Here is a 23,152-nt window from a genome sequence, read left to right on the forward strand (position 1 = left end):
TTTTTTATGGCACCTGGTGGTGTAAATTTGTTCTAAGGTGGTGAGTGAGCAGCCAATAATGCTCTCTGCTGTTTTAATAATTCTACACAGCCCTGCTCTGTCCTGGGAAGTACAGCTTCCGTACCACACACATAAACCGTACGTGAGCACGCTCTGTATGGCACAGTGATAGAAGGCAAGCAGCAGCTTTTGTGGAAGATGGTTTTTCCTTAAAATTCTCAAAAAATACAGTCTCTGCTGCGCCTTCTTCACAAGCCCCCTTGTATTAACACTCCAGGACAGATCCTCCTGTAACTCAATGCCTAGAAATCTAAACGTTGTTACCCTCTCCACACAAATTCCGTCAATCAAAAGTGGCTGGACCTCGTTCTTCTGTCTCCTAAAGTCCACCACCAGCTCCTTTGTTTTCTTTGTGTTTATGAGCAAGTTGTTGACTCTGCACCACTCTGTCAGTCGCTCCACCTCATCTCTATACTCAGTTTCACCCTCCTTATCAGAGATGAGCCCGATCACGGTTGTGTCATCTGCAAATTTGATGACCCTATTTCTATTGTGGGCAGCGACACAATCATACGTATAAAGAGTATAAAGGAGCGGACTAAGCACGCATCCTTGTGGTGTTCCTGTGTTAGTCCTAAGCATATAAGGGCCCAACCAGACCCTCTGGGAGCGATCTGAGAGAAAGTCCAGTATCCACCCACAGAGTGATAGCGGGAGCCCCAGATTTCCCAATTTAGTTATCAGACGTCGCGGTAGAATGGTATTGAATGCCGAGCTGAAATCTACAAAAAGCAGTCTGGCGTAGCTCCCCCGCTGCTCCAAATGTGGCACCATCCGGCACCACAATCTAGCCTACTCAGGATTAAATGCTTATGCATCAAAGGATGTAGCTCTTTAAGTAATGTGTTGTCTAGATCCATATCTACCATATGCTAGACAACTTTGCCAAAAAAAAAAAACTGCACTTTTCGAAAGATGGCAACCCTACCATATACAAACTAGTTACAGGTAGGTAGCCGTGTTGGTCTGCCGTAGTTGAAACAAAATAAAAATAATTCCTTCCAGTAGCACCTTAGAGACCAACTAAGTTTGTCATTGGTATGAGTTTTCGTGTGCATGCACACTTCTTCAGATACCCGAAAGCTCATACCAATGACAAACTTAGTTGGTCTCTAAGGTGCTACTGGAAGGATTTTTTAAATTTTGTTTCTACCATATACAGCCATCTGTAGTTGCAGTGAACAGTGACAAAATAAGGGCAAAGAGTTGCACATGCCTGATGAAGTAGGGACCAACGAGTACAATGAATAGAATGACTATTATCTCTTACTATTCATTCATTCATTCATTCATTCATTCATTCATTCAAAACACTCAATGAAACCACATCCAATCAAGGGCACTGAAGCTGCTGATAAATTGCAGTTGTAAAGCAGCATTTCTGATATAGTAAACTATTAATGTTCTTTTCCCCCAGAAAACTTTTCTGTTATGATCCTTGAAACATATTAAAATAATTTCACTATTAAAATTACTATGAGTAATGACTTAACATCAACATTTTCCTAGGAAACAGAATGAATGGATCCTTATTTTTTGTAAACCAAGAAATATTAATGTGAATTGCAACACTGTGATGCAAACATCACACCATCTTAGCAAAGCAACTTATGTATTTCATCTTTTTTTAGATTTGCTTGGAACATCATATAGCATTTCTATTAAAAACTTATTTTAAAATCTGGAGAAGGCTCCACTTAACTTCCTTATATAGATATGCATGTGAGTTTTGCATACATAGCAATCCTATATAAAATGTACAGGTTTCAGCAGATGTTTCCAGTTACCAGAGTTTGGGGATCTAATAACTATTTTGTGTATGAAACTTCATACAGGAGCTGGACTTGGAAAAAATATATTTCAAATTTCTAACCAAACCAAAAGGATATTTAAAAGCAACACTAAAACCTATGCCTTTACAAAGTTTTCCAGTGTACTGTGAGTTTGGTGATCTGTTAAAATAAAATTTGAGTGGTTACTAAAGATACTCACTTGCTACTGAAAAGTTGTTAAGAGGATATGGTAGATCCACATCTTGTGGCTTTTCCTTATAGCCTATGAAAGAGCCATCTGTCTTCAATAGGAAGTATCTTGGCCTCCAGTTTTTTATATATTCACCTATATAAGAAAACAGGATTAATATGAACGTATATCTTGAAATATTCATTGTAGCGCTGCCAAATGATCAGAAAAAAACTGGATGGGTATTGTTTTCTTAACAATACTTATCGATTTACAGACATCAGTAAGTGAAACCTGTTCAAGAACGTACCTAAACATCCTCTTCTGTGAATCTCTGCAGATCTAACTGTTGTTAAGGGCACAGCAGCATAGGTTGATAAAAAGCTTGCAAACCTAGCTTGTTTACTTCTACTTTTAATTATTTTTTAAAAAAATACTGTTTGGATATTCATTCATTCAAACAAACAGGATTCGCAGAAGACATATTGCCATTTACTTGTAGTTCACTGGATGAGTCACAGTAGATTGACAGCGGTTTTTGACTCCTAATTGCAAAAATAATTCTTTCTCCCTCCTCAAAATTAGCCTGTTAGAAACAGTGATCTTTACTATCTTGTATGCAGAGTCTTCCCAGTACATACAGGTGATGGTGTATAGTAACTGACTTACCCAGTCCTAGAAGAGGAAGGGAAAATTGAAATGGAGTGGTTTCATTTGGGGGGGGGGGGGAGGAAGTGGGATGTTTTTGTTTCAAATTAGGCCAGATTCAATTATGCCCACAAAAAAGAAGCAGGCTGGTGTTAGGTCCACCTGAAAAGAAGTTGGATGGTGTCCCACTGTATGTTGAGCACGAGCTCTACCCATGAACCACTGTTTTGAATCTAACTCCTCTACCACCCTGGCCCCTATTTTGAAAAATTTAGATGTACCTTATAGTTACAGTAAAAAACAAAATAGACATTGAAAGCATGACATTTGTCCCTGCTTGAATTAAAAAATGTTTCTCTGGCAACAGCTTATTTGATTCAACTGTGCTTTTGTGTCGGTTTTTTTTTTTTTTGATAATACAGTATGTTCATGTGTGCATTCCTTTGACTGGACATCTGGACATTCACAAATGTCTAGGAGAGAGAGTTTGCCTTCAGGCAAGGAGAATGCCCAACACCATTTCCCACAAGGGCTCATTGGTGCTGCAGCTTGGAGAAGATTAAAAACAGCTGGAATCTCTCCTGTTTTTTCCAAACCTCGGTACAGTTGAGATAAGATTGCTTCCCTCCCAGAGGGTTTAAAACAGGCAGGGATTTCTCTCAGGGCCAACAATACATAGATAATACATTCAATGCAAGAACATGTTTACACCATCTTCTGTGTGACAGCTGCTAAGATATTTGAAGACTGTTATCATGCTTTCCCTTAATTTTCACCTCTTCAGGATTAACAAACTATCAACTATCTCTTACAAGGATTGGTTTATACATGCTTCACCATCCTGGTCACCCTTGTCTAGACATGCTCTAATTTGTCAATGTCCTTCTTAAAATGTGCTGCCCAGAACAGGACACTGTATTCTGAAGTGGCCGAACCAGTTCAGAATAGAGTGAAGTATTACAACTAGCAATCTTGACTCTGTGCATCAGTTATTAGAGCTTACGATTAGCAGGTGCGTTGCATTGCTGGTTTATATTCATGTTGTCATCAGGTAAGAGTTTTAGATCCTGTCGAACAGATCTCTTTCATCCTGTATGTATCCTTTTGATTTTTTGAACCTAAATATAGGAATTTAATTTGTCTTGTTTTCAGTCAAGTATCCAACCTGTCAAGATAGTTTTCAATCTTGATTTTGTCATCTACTGTATTCAGTTTACTAGTCCTCTGTGTTTTGTGTTATCTGCAGATTTAATAAGCATCCCCTCTATGTCCTCATTGAATCCATTTGTTCAAATAGCTGTGGACCAGTATGGGAGTAGTGTGATTCAGCCCACATTTAGCTACTATTTCATCAGCAAGGATATTTTTTGAGTGTTTGTTGCATTCTGCTGACTTAACAAACTAATAACTCTATCAATTAATAAATGAGATAATTAATAAATGAGAAAAGTCTGAATTTTGCTAAAAGCTCTCTGCAACGATTTTCATTCTTATAATATTAAGATTTACCTTTGGTTTCATATGAAAGACAAAAGGGATAGAAATAACCACATATGGAAGGTGACATTTCCACTTCCTAGTAGTATTAGTAATATGAATATACTGCATAACACGAAAGGCAAGGTTGAATATTCACATTTGAAAAGGTAAATTGAGTGAACCAGTAATCCATAGAGTAAATCAGAGGGAAACACTTTGTGATAATTTAATCAAGTGCAACTCCGGAGTAGTTAAAATAGCAGTAGTTTTGCTTTAGAGTATTATTTTCTATCCAACTTCCTGCTGTGTTAAATGTAAGCTAAATTATTATTTTGCTTACATTTACGCCTTTTAGGTTTCAGAAACATCCTCCTTATAATTAAGGAAGATGTCTCTAATTTTGTACACTGCACTGGAGAAAACTGAGTAATTCACATCATTTATATATCGGTCAAGCTATTTAAAGCTACTACAGAGCATTGCTGAAAATAGGATTAAACTAATTCATGTTGTATCACAGACATTTCAACTTATTCTTCTTAGAAAATAAAACACAGGAAGGTCCAAACAAGGCTGCAGCTCTGGATTCAAGAGAAACTTCAAAATTCATTTGTTTCATTTTTTTCCCAGTGAAAGGGTTAAGTACGTTTAACTGATGCTCTTTCTCTCTTTAATAATGTTAAATTAAATTGGGGGGGGGGGGATAGGTCGTTAAGTTGTTGACTTTTACGTCTGAGTACTTCTGGACAAAGTTATGGATCTTTCAACCCCATTTATTTCAGGGGGCAAGAATTATTTTAAAATGAAAACATAGATTACTATAAAAAGAATGCTGCTGTGCTAAGTGGATAATCTGTTGTTTCTTTTTTGCTCATTTAAGGTGAAATCTAATGAGGCTTCCCTTTCCACCCCTCCCCTCCATGCAACCACAAAATGTACTCCAGAAGATCCTCAGAGATAGATTCTGGGAGCACACAGGGGCTGAAAGGAGGCAAACAGCCAGATGCCTCAGAAGCATGCTATGGTTGATGGTACTGAGTTGCTGAAAGGTCCAACAGAACCAAATAAGATGCATTCTCTTTCCAAGTTCTAGTACAACAATATGACAAAGGCTGTTTCATCCTCGAAACTAGGACCAAGATAAAGGTAAAGGTAAAGGGACCCCTGACCATTAGATCCAGTCGTGACCGACTCTGGGGTTGCGCGCTCATCTCGCATTATTGGCCGAGGGAGCCGGCGTATAGCTTCCAGGTCATGTGGCCAGCATGACAAAGCCGCTTCTGGCAAACCAGAGCAGCACATGGAAACGCCGTTTACCTTCCCGCTGTAGCGGTTCCTATTTATCTACTTGCATTTTGACGTGCTTTCTAACTGCTAGGTTGGCAGGAGCTGGGACCAAGCAACGGGAGCTCACCCCGTCACAGGGATTCGAACCGCCGACCTTCTGATCAGCAAGCCCTAGGCTTAGTGGTTTAACCACAGCGCCACCTGGGTCCCTAGGACCAAGATAGGAAAGTATATAAATCAGGCTGATCCAACACACAGCCCAAGGGCCATATGCAGCCCTCGGTCCCTTTTCAGTGGTCTTCAACAACATTTGATCCCTCCCCTGTAGCCCTCGTGCTGCCCTCCCAAAGTCAGGTAAGCAAGGTGCTGGGCTTTAGGAAGGAAGCATGAGGGCTCAGACATGAGGTAGGGAGCTTTAGGACCCTGCCAGAGCCTCACAACTCCTTCCCAAATCCCAGCCCCTCAATTAGTCGATTTTGGAAATGCAGCACAAGGGATAGGGGAGTCAAATTTCTGCCCCCACCCCATGCCAGAAAACAAGGCATTGTGCAGCCTGCAGGTTTCATGTCAAAGTACTCTTGCAGCCCACTTGGTATGAAATGTTGGGCCGTGCTGATCTAAATAGTGTCAACCAAGAAAGCCTGGAGTTGTCACCACTTGCTCCAACATCTTATTCTAGAGGAGTACCGGTAAGTTACCCTAGCCAAGAATTATCAAGGGTGGTTGGCTTGAAGGAGGCTTTTTTCAATTAAGTTCTCACAACTGATTTTCTTCAATGAAGTTGGAAATAGTGATGTAAAAATTTCAAGAAATATTGAAGCCATGGGGAAAACTGTTTTTCCCTTGAGGGGGTGGTCTTAGAAAAATAAGAAATCTGGGGGAAGGGAATGGGAAAATATATAACCATTTACGGATTGAAAGTCATTGTAGGAACATAAAATGTATCATGGATAACTTGGTTTGCCATAAAAACTATGTTGTATATTTAAAATACAGTTTATTCAGAAAATAAATGCAAAATGAATTTACTTTAAGAAATATTTCACAAATGGAGCTACAAGCTACTGAATTGTAAAGGAACTCTTTGGCCAATTTATGAGGAGCAGGCAAAAAACAATACCGGTAGAAACAGAAGAAACCATCAACATTAGAAACATCAAGAAAATTATTGTATATCCTTTGGTCCTTCACAGTGATATACAGCACTTATTTCCCAAAAAAAGAACTGAGAAAAAAGAACTGGGGGAATCAATGAATATACATGAAAATTAATCGGATTTATTTTCTGAGCTAGTGCTATCAGTTTCAGTTCCCGTTTCTCCTCCTTCCTAGACTGAAACAAGTTTTTCTACCCTTTCAAAAGCAAAGAAAGTGTTGATCCCTTCTTTCTCACGTGATAATGACAGTGCCCCCAAGAGGTAGAAACACATCTTGCTCTTGCATTTGAGAAGTTTTTCAGCTTACAATTCAGGGATTGCTTGTCCTCAGTGTACAGGAATTGTGATTATCTATACAGTGATACCTCGGGTTACAGACACTTCAGGTAGCGTCTTTTCAGGTTGCAACCCACACCGAACCCAGAAGTACCCAAACGGGTTACTTCCGGGTTTCACACTTGCGCATGCACAGAAACACAGAATCGCAACCCGTACGTGCGCAGACACTGTGGGTCGCAAACATGCCTCCCACACGGATCACGTTCGCAACCCGAGCGTCCACTGTACTGTCTTACTTATAAGTCTTCTGTTTCATAGTTTTTAGACATCATACGTCTTTAACATTTTAATCGCCATTCTAAAAGAAAATATTCTGCACTCCTTTTTTCCTTTTTGGGGGGGGGACAGACTTGGGGGGAATATTTATACCTAATCCCTGGGCTTTCACATCTCTAGTTGGAGTACAGCTCTCAACTAGGGATGCCACTGTCCCCTTCTAGGGTTCTTAAACAGACATGATGGATATTGGTCTGGAACATAGTCTTCCAAGTAACTTGTCCATATTCTCAGGCTGAACAAGCGGAAACTTATACAGTATATAAAAATAGGACAAACACACACTGGAGCCACAGTCATAGATGCTGCTCTTATATACAGAGTCTAAGCTAGAATGGATACACATGGTTTTATCATCAAAGTGTTATGACCAGGCATCGGCAATCTCCGGCCCATGGCAATCTCAAGAGACAATAGAGTGCACCTCTGGAGCTGAAGTCAAACCGCTGCAATAGCAGCACTAAAGTTACCTCCTTGGGGCACAAGCCTGGACAGTGTTGTTTAACCTTGAAAATATATGTGCCTGAATATACTAGATTATGCCTTTATAAACCAGGTATAAATACAGAGATGCCCTTTAGAACCAGACATAAAAGAATGCAGCAAAATAGAGGAATATAAAACACTTTTGGTGAGAAGATGTGTTCACATGTTTCAACTAATTTAGGATAGCAAAACTGGAAGGAGAACTTTTACCCATATGGATAACAGTAGAGGAAAAGTCATCCTAACAAAAAAATATACCTAATTCACATGTAGTGTTAATACACTAGAATACAGCAGTAAAGGTAAAGGGGCTCCTGACCATCAGGTCCAGTCGTGTCCGACTCTAGGGTTGCAGCACTCATCTCGCTCTATAGGCCAAGGGAGCCGGCGTTTGTCCGCAGAGAGCTTCCGGGTCATGTGGCCAGCATGACAAAGCTGCTTCTGGCGAACCAGAGCAGCACGCGGAAACGCCGTTTACCTTCCCGCCGGAGCGGTCCCTATTTATCTACTTGCACTTTGACGTGCTTTCGAACTGCTAGGTGGGCAGGAGCTGGGACTGAGCAACGGGAGCTCACCCTGTCGTAGGGATTTGAACTGCCGACCTTCTGATCAGCAAGCCCTAGACTCTGTGGTTTAACCCACAGCGCTACCTGGGTCCCTTAGACTTCCTAAAAGGGAGCAACAGCTGCTGAATAGACAAAAGTGAGATTTCTCCTCCTCCTCCTCCTCCTCCTCCTCCTTCTTCTTCTCTCTCTCTCATCCACACACAATTTCCCCCCAAAATAAAATCTGTTTGAAATGCTTCATCAATTTACTAAGCAGCCCCTGTGTTGGTGAGAAACCAAGTAGACAGGATTGCTTAATTTCAAACTAGATCATGCTTTATAAGCCAGAGATGCCCTTTAGAACCAGACATAAAAGAACACAGCAAAATAGAGGAAATAAAACAAATGAAAACTACATGAAAGATATATAACAAACAGAAGATAAATAAACAAATAAGATTTCAAATAATCAACCTTAAAAGGAGTTCCCAGCCAAAAAATGTTTGTTATAAAACTGAATTTACTTACCTTGGCCCTCTGAGGGCAGTGTTACCTAAGATTAGACATTAGAATATTCTTTTTACCCAGAATGACAACAGTCAGTGCCTCAAAGAAAGATTGTTAGAAAGTTTGGATTCTTGTGCATTGTATTTGTAATATAATTTCAATTTTCAATTTTTAAAACTAAGTAAGCCTTAATTATTTTTAGAATCAAACAGTATTCCAAATAAAGGGGGAAATGTCTGTGATTTGGTTAAACAGGAAATATTCTGCCGTTTGCTTCAAAATATTTTAAATACCGTGTTTCCCCCTTTTTAAGGCGTAGTCATAAAATAAGCCATAGCAGCATTCCTAAGCATTTGAGAAATATAAACCGTACCCCGAAAATAAGCCATAGTGATAGGCGCTGTGCGGAAGAGAGCACTGAGCTCCCCGAGTCAGCAGCAGCAACGCCGGCCGCAGCAGTGTTTGCTGAGTCCTTTCTTGCTTTTGGGACTTGGTTACTGTGCTGGCTTGGGATGGTGTGTGTGCAATTGCTGTTGCTGCTTCGTGTTTTTCAGCTGGATTCTCTGGGTTCTAAGCACTTTCCCCCGTTTGTTTGCGAAGCAGCACTCGGCTGCAGCCCCTGCCTCTCCCGGCGGCTGCAGGAGGCTGCATTTGATCGCTATCTCCTTTTCCATTTCTTTTGTCTTTGAGCACCCGGCCCCGCCCCCTCTCCCCTTCGTGGAATGAAGAACGGAGTTTTAGCAGCATTTCCTCATTATAAGAAAAAGGTCAGGAACTTTTACTTTAACCTCAAAAATGGGATATTTCCTCTCTCTAAAAACAACTCTGACCTGAACACCAATAAAACAGGGATAGATCACCTCCAGTTTATAAATCCGCAAGTAGATCGCAGTCTCCTGGAAGTTGGGCTCTATACTTTGGCTGATTGCAAGCCTTTGCATCTTTAAAAAACAAAAACCATGCGCCTCTCAGTCTTAATTTTCCTTTAATTCATCCCCCTATACCCTCCTCCAACCATTGCCTCCTTCCATTCCTTACCCCCCTCCCTCTCTCCCCACTTCCCTCACTCCTGTGCGATCTCATTTAGTCATATACTTGCTTTTTCTATTGTGTTGTCTATTTTATATTTAATATTATTACCCTTTATGATGTTATTTTTTCCCTTGCGATAATTATTTATTTTTTATCTTTAACTAACTTTCCTTTCCATATTTTTCCATATATAACTCAACACTTTCCCATTCCTTCTTAACTCTTTGGATAGAGTGCCCCCCCATTATTGTTGTTAATTTTACAATTCCTGGATTTTTTATGGAACCGAACAGCTCGGGTGCTTCAGAATGTGCCTTCTGTTGCTACAGGGCTATGGGGCTTCACTATTTGACCCCCCCCCAGGTTGGGATTTTTAAAGTAGTTCTGTGGGTCCCAGGGCGCAGAATCACCCCCAATCCTTTCCTTTGTCTAAACAGACCTCTTCCCCCCTGACTTTGGAAGGCTGTGCTTCAAGGGTGATACCAGGGGTTTTTTAAGACCTGCGCCTCTTAAGGATTGTTACGGTCCATAACTTCCATTGCTTTCTAAAGGGTTGGGGGTTTAAAGCACTGCCACCCCCACCCCACCCTGCAGGCGCTCGGAACTGGCAGCGCCAACAACGCGCCCAGCAGCGCGCAGAAGAGAGCACTGAGCGTCCTGAGCCAGTGGGTCCCAGTTGTACCAGCACTTTTTTTAAAAAAAAAGACACCCCCTGAAAATAAGCCACTGTGTGTTTTTTTGAGGGAAAAAAGTTATAAGACGGTGTCTTAAAAAAGGGGAAACACGGTAACTGCCAATACACTTTAAAATTAAGAGTCCAACAACAGGGGTGTGGGAGGGGTGTGTGTGTGTGTGTGTGAAATCTCACACAAGAACTGCAACTTACATAGTAGTTGTCAAAATTAAATAAATGCAAAAGTAACTAGAGTTGAAGCTCAACTATTGTCCCAGGCTAGCAATTATTAAGAATAAGGGGGGAAATGCTAAAAATAACTATTCAGTTAGACAAAACTAGTGAGTATTACCATTTCCCAATCTTAATGTTGTTATAAGAATTTTAAGGTCTTAGATATATATAATAAATGTTCATTAATGTACAAAGCAAACACGTACATAAATATATAAACCACATGCCTGAAACCCCACAGAAAAAGTCCTCAAACAATTTTATCCCTCCCAAATTGACCTCAAATATTTCTCTGCAAGGTCGAAGGAAAATGGAAAAGCCTCCCCATTGTCTTTTCATTCACAAATCCTGTCTTAAGGGTATGTCTGTGTATGAATTCATCATTACAAAAAGACTGGCCAGGTTCCCCAAGTAATCCAATCAAATGACCATTAACAGGTAACCTGCCAGACAGTAGATAAACAACGCACTCAGATTTCTGTTGTAGACCGCCCCTTCTGTGATGTATGTATGATGTATGGAAGGGTGGTCTTGAGCTCCATGGCAGGGAATTTCAAAATGTCTATATAAGGGCAGGCACACCTTTGTTCTGGGTCCTCCTCCTTTCTCCTGCCTATAAGGGGGAACCCTGTTGCAACAGTTCAATAAAGATCAGGCTTACTAGCTGCTTTGCTTCTCAATATTATCTGGTTTGCCTCTATTATTTTTTCCTACCGATGGAGAACCTACAAAAGACTCTGTAAGGGCTCTTGTGTACCCCATAAGGGAATAAGGGCAGATTTTGTTTACAACAATGTGAAATCGTAACAAACTTTGGGACTTTTGGAAACAAATTTAGGCAAAACACTGGTTTTTAGAAATGCTGGGACACAAAGAAGCCAGTATTTTCCTCTCTTAGCAATACCATTTAAAACTACAGTTATAGGGGGAACGCCCTCTTTTCCCAAAGTACTGTCCATAAAGTCCATTAATGAGGTTTGTGCAGCTGATAAATTAATTAGTTAGTAGTAACACCACACTTCTTAAACTTAAATTGTCACAATCCTTTTTTCAAATAAATTAATTTATAACGTTTAAAAACCACAGGCAAATGAGGTTGTAAACCACCCTGTTTTCTTCAGATGAAAGGTGGTTCAGAATTTTAGGAAATAATAAAATAATGAATAAATTCAGGAATAGCACAATAAAGTCAGATCTTTAGTAAAATTAGTTTTACTTAAATCAAATGGTGATTGCAGAGCTCTCTAAAGTATGCATGATAGAGGGGTGTCAAAATGAGCATGTCTGACTTTCACTTCTCCAGAAAAAGAAGAGGAGCTCCTACTTCACTTCTGTAATTTCAGAATAGAGCTATGTGTGCAACTGGGGTCCATATCAGTCCTTTGTACACATAAAGAGTGATCAAACAGCACCTCTCTGCATTGGGTAAATGTATTAAGGATTGCAGTGCCATCTAGAATTGTGAATCACTGGCTATTAAAGACAACACTTTCCCTTTTAAGTTTGCTGCAGAATTAGGATTTATTGTAACGCATTTATTAGGGAGTAAATACCACCTGGAGGGACCCAGGTGGTGCTGTGGGTTAAACCACAGAGCCTAGGGCTTGCTGATCAGAAGGTTGGTGGTTCAAATCCCTGCAATGGGGTCATAGCTGCCAAGTTCTCCCTTTTTTAAAGGGAAATTCCCTTATGCTGAATAGGCTTCCTCGCGAGAAAAGGGAAAACTTGGCAGCTATGAACGGGGTGAGCTCCCGTTGCTCGGTCCCAGCTCCTGCCCACCTAGCAGTTCGAAAGCACATCAAAGTGCAAGTAGATAAATAGGGACCGCTCCGGCGGGAAGGTAAACGGCGTTTCCGTGCGCTGCTCTGGTTCGCCAGAAGCAGCTTTGTCATGCTGGCCACATGACCCGGAAGCTGTCTGCGGACAAACGCCGGCTCCCTCAGCCTATAGAGCGAGATGAGCGCCGCACCCCAGAGTCGGACACGACTGGACCTGATGGTCAGGGGGCCCTTTACCTTTACCACTGCAGCGATTTAAAATTACTTCTGAGTAAACATGTGTAAGCTCAACATAACTAGAACCATCCTCCTACAGCGAACACAAAAATTATGGTGACTTCTCACAAGTGTTTATTCATTTCTATTTTAAAAAAATAACTTTTACCGAGGAAATCTATATGTATTAGCTTAATGGGTAGATCTTAAAACTTCTCTATTCACAAATATATCAAAGAATTGCATCTCGAGTCACAACAATTCTGCAAATTATCAATTGTTCATTAATTATTTAAATGATCCTTACAAAAAAACTGAAAACGATTATGAAATATACAATGAAAGATGTACATTTCCTTACTGAAATGAAAAATTGGTGTTTAATCCAAGAATTCTGGAAAACTCTTTCCATTTTTAAAAATTAATTTGCTCTGAACTTAATACTTGGGGGGTGATCCACCTTACCACCACGTCCTCCCTACCCGACTGCCATGTACACTGCTCTGCAGTGCCCTATCACAGAGCCCTCTTCCCATGTCACCAGCCCTTTTGATGTATGGAAGGGCTGGATTAAGGCATAGGTGTATAAATGCACTAGTTATTAAATGAAAGTACAAACATGCTTCCAGAATCCTTGACACATACTATCAATGGGTCTGGAAACTGTGCTCTCTCACAACTAATCAAATTAATCAAGAAGAAAATTATGCTAATCCCACATTGTTATTGAATCAACTGTGTAACAAATAACAACACTTGAATTAATAACTCCTGTATGCTTTCCAGAAAACCTGATACCTAAACCAACAGCTAATCAGCATTCTTATTATGATGTGAATTTCAAGGTAAAAGTCCTATGCATGATACAGAATAGTTTATTTCACCAAGACAAGTTTTGTGTAAATGTAATTGTATTAGATAAAAATGGGATTATATTTTCTAATTCTACTGTAATACAATTATGGTAAAATATGTAAGATGTCGTAAATTACATTCTTTCCATCTCTAACAAAAATTCTAGACAAAATACATTTCAAAATGCTAAACTGGTATGTTTTAGATTTGAATGAATTATACCAGGTCGCTAAACATAAAACTATCAGGATTCAGGGTTGTCGTCTATCTATTTCCTCTCTTTTTGGCAGTTAAAAATATTTCAGGACAATCATGTGTTAACAACATGGATTAGAAGAATATGTTCATTGTTTTCACCTCTGACATGGGTACGCCCAATGCATATATGTTCTTGAATTTGCAACCAATTCATATAAATCAGTCCTGAGTACTTATCTAACCATGTGAGTTAGACATATTTCAAAGCTTTGCACATATGGTCGAAGTGATCTACAGCCTTAATATTCATTAATTATTCATTACATCCTTCTACAGTGTTTGACCAGCACTGTTGAGTGGGGGGTGCTTTTCAGTAACTCGAAAAGCAAAAGTTTCAACATGTTTAACTCTAGCAGGTCTGATGGGTTTCTTGGAAGATAACTACATTGTCAAATAACCCCAGAATCAGTCTTGTTCTGACACTTTATTATATCTTATTTTAAACAGCTTAATGTTATAGGAAACATGCATTATCATCCGAGGATGGCTATCAGTGCAAAGATGCATATAATGTCTTGAAATCATTTGGAGTAAAAAAAAACAGATTTCAAAAAACAGACATGTGTTCAGACTTAAATATTAAAGCTGCACAGAGCAAGTAACACACAGTACAATCTTATATATGTCTGCTCAGAACTAGGTTCGATTGAGTTCACCTGAAGCTTACTCCCACACAAGTGGATATAAGACTGCAGCCACAATCTCACTTATTTTGTACTGATTTCAGAATGCAAATTTTTGATTTTGAAACATTTCTTCTCCAGTCTATGTTTGCAAAAGAAACTGTTTCCAAACCTGCATTTTTCTCTGTTATAGTATTTTTATGTACCTGCCAATCTATATAAAAATGTAAAGGGGTCCATGTTTGGAGCTTCCACCTTTTCTCCGAAACCGCTTGACCGATTGCGTTGAAATTTTGACACAATGTTCCATGTGGATGTCAGAGTGTCTGCATATACATAGTTTATACATATGCCATACCTGCCGCAGGTAAAACCAAATTTTTCGGAAAAACCAGACAAAAAACAACAGAAAAGGTTGCAAAACCCTCTAGCGGCGACTACACTGGTACTGCACCTATAGAACCTTCCCTGTCCAAAGCAGCTCAGCTCAGGGACCATGGCAACCAACTGAATATGGGCCTTTTACAGAAAGCACTGCCGGGAGAACCGGCTAGGCCGCAGGGGGTTGCGAGGGGGAGAGATAGAGGGGTTGGAGAAGTAGGTGCCCTCACGTGGAAGGAAGATGACGTCACACAGCATGGGGAACAGAGAGAGGGGTGTCGTGCCATCATGAGACTGGGGTCAGGAACAGCGGCGCTGAGTGGAGGAGGGCCGTGCCTTTGGGGAGGATGAATGTGTGGGGGCCTATAGGGGGATTTCACAGAACACGCGTGGGTGGGGGAGTCAGGGTTGGGACATGGCCGAATTTTACAGAACACGTGTAAAACATTTCTGGAAAATGAAGGGGGACTCTGAAGGTGAGGGGAATCTGAAGGTCCATTTAACAGACTGAGCCACAGCAACACGTGGTCGGGCCAGCTAGTGTGGAATTAAAATGTATGGATTTTATGAAAAGCTGAGTAACCACCATGGGCTGGTGCAAAAGGAGGCATTTCTCACTCCAACTTCTCATTAAACAGCCAACTAGAGGAAACATTTTGTGCAATTCACCTTTTATATCACTTTCACCAGTTGTCCAAAATAGCAATTTCATTCTTCCCTAGAAGAAAAGCACCTAATATTTATCTTGTATAGTACAACAATGTATATACAGTCGTACATTGGTTGACAAATGGAATCCGTTCTGGAAGTCCGTTCAACTTCCGAAAACATTCGAAAACCAAGGCACAGCTTCCAATTGGCTGCAGGAGCTCCCTGCACTCAACTGGAAGCTGCGGAAGCTTCATCGGACATTCAGGTTCCAAAGAATGTTCGTGAACCGGAACAGTCACTTCCGGGTTTGCGGCGTTCTGGAGCCAAAACATTCAAGTCACAAGGCGTTCCACCATCAGCACCGCTGAGAAAGCAGGTTCCTCCTTCTGATCAACCATCATATGGCATCAACCAGTCCATCAGACAGTAACAGAGGGGGAAGAGAAGGGCAGCAGAGCCACTACATGAGTACGAGTCGAGATACAAGCTACAGTGGTACCTCGAGTTACAGACGCTTCAGGTTACAGACGTTTCAGGTTACAGACTCCGCTAACCCAGACACAGTACCTCGGGGTTAAGAAGTTTGCTTCAGGATGAGAACAGAAATCACATGGCGGCGGCCCAGTGGCAGTGGGAGGCACCATTAGCACACCATTAGCACACCTGCAGGTCCCCGAGTTGGGAGTGCTGGCAGGAGCAGTGCCAGCTTCTCTTCATCACCTCCACATGCTGTGGGGTGGGTGCTGCACCCCAGTGCCTTGCGTGGGTGGGAGCTGGTGCTCTAGAAGGTGGCTCCCAGTGGCGATGCAAGCAGCGAGGGATAGTCTTTCATGTGGGCTGGTGGCTGGGGGGGGGGCGCCCCTGGAAGGCCAACAGTGCCCCGGGATTACTTGTTCAGGCGCATGGATCTTGCCTCTCTGAGCAGCCCAGGGCAGGGCACGATCACATGGATGAGTGCCGTGGGGAGTTGCAGCTCAGCTACGTGACTTGGTGCAGCTGCCTTTGAACAAAGGAAGGGCAAATACAGCAAGGTAAGGAGTAGCACAGCCTGCACATGGTTTTGCTGGTCATCTGTGTGGCTGGCTGCAGAGGACTGGTTGGCCGCTGAGGAACCTGCATTGGAGAGGCAGGGACAGGGTTGTGTACTGTGTGTGCACGGTGGGGCTGCCTGGCTACTGCAGGACCAATACTGAAAGACTGGACAATGTATCTTGGCTGCTTCTTCCTCCCCACCTTATTTCCTCCTTACTCCTTACTGTGATATATCTGTATATCACAATGTTTAGCTGCTGGTATATCATGATGTGGAAGACCAGATATCGCTGAGCCCTAACCACTAATGAAGAGTTAGAAGACACTGTTCAGCTTTGACCTGATGGGTCACTCTTGCAAGAAAAAAAAAGAAGTGGATCTGGTATTCAGTCCCCCTCCAACAACAGAACTCAGTGCCATAAAACTGATCACACTGTCCACCTGTTTAGTAGATTCCTGCACATACCTCATGAAGCAATGACAGGTACATGCACAGCCCCAGGGTTTCCATAAAATGTTGTGCACATTTCACCTGACCTAGAAGGTAATCTTTTCATCAGAGGTTCATCAGATTAGGATTGTTCTTCCTAGCACTTCAGGCAGCAGTTAATTATAATATCATTCTACATTAAACAACAGATGAGAGTATTGTCATAAAGTCAAGAGTAGAAGGCAAATCACTTAGTCTTCACCTAAGGCATATCCAAAAACCCAAAGTAGCCAAAGCCAAGTTTACCAAATCTGTCATAACAACTATTTCTTGCTCTAGCCAAAGTGGATGAACTGAGCTATTTCTGTCTCTTTTCTTTCAGAGATCTTTTCAAATATTTGAAGGCAACACTTGACCCCTGCCTGTCTTTTTCTGTGGTAACTATGCTCAGCTGGCTTCATCTGTTTCTAAGATTCTTTTTCTAGACCCTTTGCAACAGTCTTCTGAAGCAGAGGGCCTTCTCAGTAGTGGCGCCCGCCCTGTGGAACGCCCTCCCATCAGATGTCAAAGAGAAAAACAGCTACCAGATTTTTAGAAGACATCTGAAGGCAGCCCTGTTTAGGGAGGCTTTAATGTTTAATAGATCACTGTATTTTATTTTTCTGTTGGTAGCCGCCCAGAGTGGCTGGGGGTATAAATAAATAAATTATTATTATTATTATTATTATTATTATTATTATTATTATTATTATTCCCAGTGTGACAACATCCTTCATGAACTGTGGTGCTCATAACACAGTGGTCCACATGTGATCTATCTCATACTTTGTCTAGAAATACTTATGAATGAAAACAAGAGATGATGTACTTGGTACATCAGCAGTTTCAAAAGAAAAGTTCTTACTAGACACAGTCTAATCTGGTTTACTTTCCAAATGTTTTTCTCAAAGTAAATGTAAGTAAAATGATGCTTAATCTCTGATTCATGGTTCATGGCAGTGGTAATTTCCATGCCATCATTAGCATTCATCACATTATGGGCAGTATCTTTATCTTAAGGAAAACCAAAAACCATTTTCCCCCCTAAAATAAAGGACATGCAAATATAACACATAAATACACCTTTATATCTCTCAAACAAACTCTCATAACAAACTCCAGCAATCTGATTATCAATTCATCTGTCATTTTGATTTCCAAAAATCCATTTGTTTACACCTCAAAACTATTCAAACTTTTATTGTAAGATAACTAAAATCAAGATGACTAAAATGTATGAGCAAGCATTACTTCTGCAACAGTCATTGCTCTTTTTTACATCTGTTCTTAGCATCACACTATTTTGTAATTATCCCTTCTTAGCATCAGTTTTAACCACCTCATGTTATACAGTAGTTTAATATGCAATGTTATCTAATTATCCTTATCTATCTTATACTTCTAGCTACCTTATAAGGACTACTACTACTACTACTACTACTACTATTCTGAAAAGCTCTGCTTTGTAACTTTATTTAAGGGATCCATCACTGAGACACAGAGCAGAGAATACAGTGATTGGATAGTGAATATCAGAGGAGGAAGATATTGTGACGAGTTACTGAATAAGAAAACTGGGTGTCTTCCAAAATGCCCATAACAATCCTTTATAAGTATTTATTTATATAGAAATTTGAAAGGCTGTGTGTGTGAAGCAGCATCACTTCGTGTGGTGAACTCTAGTGCACATTGTAACAGTAAAAATCCCATGCAATTCACAACTACTGTACAAATACTAGAGCAGTGAAGCTATTTAATCATGCAAATACCATTCTAAACTGCAAATATTTTCTACTCATTGATTTGTATCTAAATGCAGAAAGTATTATTAGAAGCCCTAATTCACAAGGAAGAACTATTCAAAGTTACTGCCTGCAAAACTGGAATGGTATACCTATTTGGAGTATAATCAATTATGATTACAGAGAAATAAACCTCCAGTTCCTAAAGTTCCTATGTTACTACAGTCCCACAAGTATATTAGTATTTAATCATCAAATGTAAACATACTTACTGATACAAAACAACATAACTTGGGACAGGGGAGGGGAGGGGGAGTGGAAGAGGCATAGCTGCCAAGTTTTCCCTTTTCTCGCGAGGAAGCCTATTCAGCATAATGGAATATCCCTTAAAAAAAGGGATAACTTGGCAGCTATGGGAAGAGGGGGAGAGAAAGAAAAGTAGGAAAGATGTGACTGCATTGGGTTAATACAGCGAACACAGTTAAGCTGTGTAGAATAACATAGAATAACATGGGAGGAAAGAAATACTATTCTCATAGGTACTGATCCATCCAACCTTTCCAGAATAATTTGAATTAAGAGTAAAGTAAGTGAACATTAGTTTCTGAAGTGAGTTAAGTGATGATCTGCATATAAAAAAAAGTTTTCATGATTAGCATTTTCTGTACAGTATACAAATGCAAAGTGATGACAGGGATGTTTAAGTTTCACTTTTAAGATGCGTATCCAGAATTACTTGAGAGAATATATAAAGCACCTGTTTATACTGTGGCTGCTATCAAGATAATTGCATTAGTCCTTCTCTTTCAAGAAGTCACACATTTATCAAACTTAAAAACTATGAAGCAAAGTTGGTTTAACTATTTGAAAGGTTTCTTTCAGCTATAAATGATGAAGGGCGGGAAAATATTCAACTCCTGAACTAATTATCGGGACGAAAGGAGGTGGGGAGGAACAAGGATAATTAGTGTGCATCCTCCCCCCCAACCAGCCCCCTACATACATTTATTCTGTATATGCACACACAGCAGCAGCATCATAAACCGTCTCAAGTTCTTGCCATTATTCAGTTCGACATCTGCACATGTTTATGCGTCTCTCCAAACAACCTCTTGAACACCCTGCTGGAGCTGTCATTTTTTTTCTTCTCCCTATCTGGCAGATGGCAAGTCAACAATCGGCATCAACAGCAGCCGAATATCTTTCCCCTCCATTCTACCCCCCCCCCAAACAGACACAATAATAACTTCTTTGTGCTTTGCCACAATGCAGCTGCTTAAACCATTTCGCTACAAGGCTGCTTTGCTTTAATAAAAAAAATCCCTTCTGTCAAGTCTAAAAAGCAGCATAATGTTAAGCAAGCTAAAGCCACAGCACAGCTGCAAACGGGCAGACACATTGACAGCTCCTCCCTTAACAAAGCCCTGTGAATTGAAGGGGGTTCATCTGAGGCTCACACAGTAATTAGTATAAAAAGTCCGACAGCCTCTATTATGCTAGGGAAAAAACTGGACAGAACTGGGCTGCTGTTTTGCGTCAAGAGTTCTGCTGCAGAGTAGATAAATCATGTTGGGTTTTTCCCCTCTCGTTTTAAAGACAGTAATAAGGAGGATGAGAGAAGCTAATTTGAAAACTTGGACATAGTAATTGTACCATATGGTGAGCATTTATCCCTTCTGAAATACACGCAAACAGTCACTTACATGCACAGTGCTTTGTTTTACAGTTGTTATTCTCTCTACCACATTCATAAAGATGGATCTGAATATCTGATGCTCCAGGGAAGTTAAGCATAATTAGCAACCAAAATGCCTGGGCATAGTACGTTAGCCTTGTACATAAATCTAACAAATTCTATAACAATCTTAACACCCCTCAAATAATAGTTCATTTTTATTGGGGGGGGGTCATTTCTTAATACAAAATACTAATTATAGTCTTTTCTACAAAGCACATGTGAACAGGTCATTGTGCAAGACACAGAAGTTCATATGAGAAAAGTCACAGCCGCACGACATAAAAATACAAGTCGAAACATCTGTAAACATTTGTCTAGAATTAAATATCAACTATGTTGTGCTGAACAGCTGAAGAATAAGTGGTCAAAAACATGGACACTATAGTTGTGAGTATGTTATAAACTATAAGTTGTTGTTGTTTAGTCGTGTCCGACTCTTCGTGACCCCACTATAAGTTAGCATGAGACTTATCCCTCTGTAAGGGAATAGTGTCTATGTCTCTTATTTAAATTTCTAGTTGACTCCATCACAAACCAACAAGAAAACAAAAAATGAAACTCTAAATAAGATATCCATGAAAATATACTAAATGTCCTGCTCTTTACCTGCTGGCTGAGCTCCAGGCACTGAAATTCAACCAAACTGGAAAAGTTTTTACATACTGCATACCACAAAACCAACCACAAAATCAGAGGCAGCACTACTGACAAGCAAATCAGAGCAAAAAAAAAATGTCCTGGTTTATTTCGAGGTCCATCACCTTTTGTGGGGGATGGGAGATCCTTCTTTTATTTTGTATGAGAATATGATAATGTATTTTATTTTATTTTGTACTCAGTAGCCCATTTCCTTTTTATGTTGTTCATATATTTGTAGTGTCCCCAAGGAATTATCCTTTTTTTAAATGTCCACACTGGGAATAAACCATATTTCTACCACCTGGAGATTTCCTCAATCAATACCTATACCTGTGCATATATAAGGTTGGTAGTACAATAGCTTTTACTGTAAACAAGCACTTTGGTTTCCCTGCAAATGTCCCCGTCCTCAAACACTGTGCACTTCAATCGGAGAAAGCCGCACTCGCAGAGCTCAGGCAATGCTGGATTTCGGCATCAATGTTGGCCCTTGTGGAAAGGTAACTGCCTAGGTAGAAGTGATCAACATTTTCCAACATTACACCACTGAGTTGGATTTGTGGTGCTGCAGGGGGGTTATTTTGTACTTGTTGGTGCAGCACTTTGGTTTTTTTGGATGTTGAGTGATAGGCCAAGTTTTTCGTAAGCTTCTGCAAAGATATTTAGGATGGTTTGTAGGTCATCCTCTGAGCGTGCACACACTACGTTGTCATCAGCATACTGAAGCTCTATGACAGAAGTTACTTTTTGCTCTCAGCCTGCTCAGATTGAAGAGCTTTCCATCTGTCTGATATACGATTTCTACTCCGGTGGGGAGTTTCCCATCGACAAAGTGTAGGATCATGGCAATGAAAATAATGAAGAGTTGGGGCAATAACACAACCCTGTTTAACACCTGATCCCACTGTGAATGGTTCACTTTGAGAGCCATTGTTATCTGCGATTGTTGCTGTCATATTATCATGGATGAGCCAAATGATGTTTACAAATTTACCTGAGCAGCCAATTTTCAGAAGGACCATCCACAGGGCATTACGATTTACAGTGGCAAAAGCCTTAGTCAGGTCAATAAACGCCATATACAGGGGTTGGTTTTGCTCTCTGCATTTTTCTTGAAGCTGTTGAGCAGTGAAAATCATGTCTATTGTCCGCCTAGAAGGCCGAAAACCATTTTGGGATTCAGGAAGGGTCACCTCGGATATTGTTACCAGACGGTTTGCTAAGATCCTTGCAAGAATTTTGCCGGCCACAGCTAATAAGATGCCTCGATAGTTTCCACAATCAGTTCTGTCACCTTTTTTAAAAGAGATTGATAATTTTGGCATCCCTAAAGTCTGCTGGGATTTCTTCTCTTTCCCAGATTTTTTTCGATGAGCTTGTGAAATTGTTGTGTAAGTTCAATTCCACCCACTTTGAAGATTTCAGCAGGTATCCCATCAGGTCCACTGGCTTTGTTGTTTTTCATTTGGTTAATAGCTGTACACAACTCTCCCAAGATTTTGAGATACTGCAAGCTCATCTCTAACTTGTTTTTGCGGAATTTGTGAGAGGACCTCACAGCTACGGGGGAGTTACGGTTAAGGAGATGTTGGTAATGTTCTTTCCAGCGCAGTGCAATAGCTTCTTTATCTTTTAGAAGTGTGTTACTGTTTGCTGAGCGTAGAGGGCTTATGCCATGATTTATTGGCCCATAGATGGTTTTTGTGGCTTTAAAGAAACTCTGTGCATCATGAGTGTCAGGCTAACTGCTGGATCTCTTGAGCTTTTTTTATCCACCAGGTGGTTTTTTTTTAGTTCTCTGGTTCTTCTTTGAACCTCAGCCTTAGCGTTGGCATAGGTTTTTTTCTTAGTGGCACAGTTTCTATCTCTTTGCCAGATCTGAAAGGCCTTCCTTTTCCCGTCAATCATGCGTTCAATCTCACTGTCATTCTCATCAAACCAGTCCTGGTGTTTCTTGGTTTGGTATCCAATAGTTTGTTCACAGGCTGCAGTAATGGATGTTTTTAGCTTGGTCCAGTGTTCCTCGGTGTTATCAGGACATTCTGAAAGCAGATGGTCCTTAAGAGTCATTTGGAAGCAATCCCG

The 23,152-nt window shown here is 40.5% G+C and overlaps 1 protein-coding gene across 3 annotated transcripts in view; it reads right to left on the reverse strand.

Annotated features, from left to right (window-relative positions):
• The window catches only part of AKT3 (AKT serine/threonine kinase 3), a 94,346-nt gene that overhangs the window by 39,260 nt on the left and 31,934 nt on the right, over window positions 1-23,152 (reverse strand). For 2 of the 3 annotated variants that reach the window (XM_035108351.3, XM_035108349.3), the window contains exon 3: window positions 2,053-2,178. In XM_035108351.3, the coding sequence (XP_034964242.1) occupies window positions 2,053-2,178 (126 nt within the window). Of the gene's footprint in view, window positions 1-2,052; window positions 2,179-3,673; window positions 3,789-23,152 lie in introns of all 3 variants that reach the window. The other variant, XM_035108350.3, reaches the window with a different exon arrangement.

Source organism: Zootoca vivipara, chromosome 3 (assembly GCF_965207765.1).
Source record: "Zootoca vivipara chromosome 3, rZooViv2.hap1.1, whole genome shotgun sequence".
Taxonomy (NCBI): domain Eukaryota; kingdom Metazoa; phylum Chordata; class Lepidosauria; order Squamata; family Lacertidae; genus Zootoca; species Zootoca vivipara.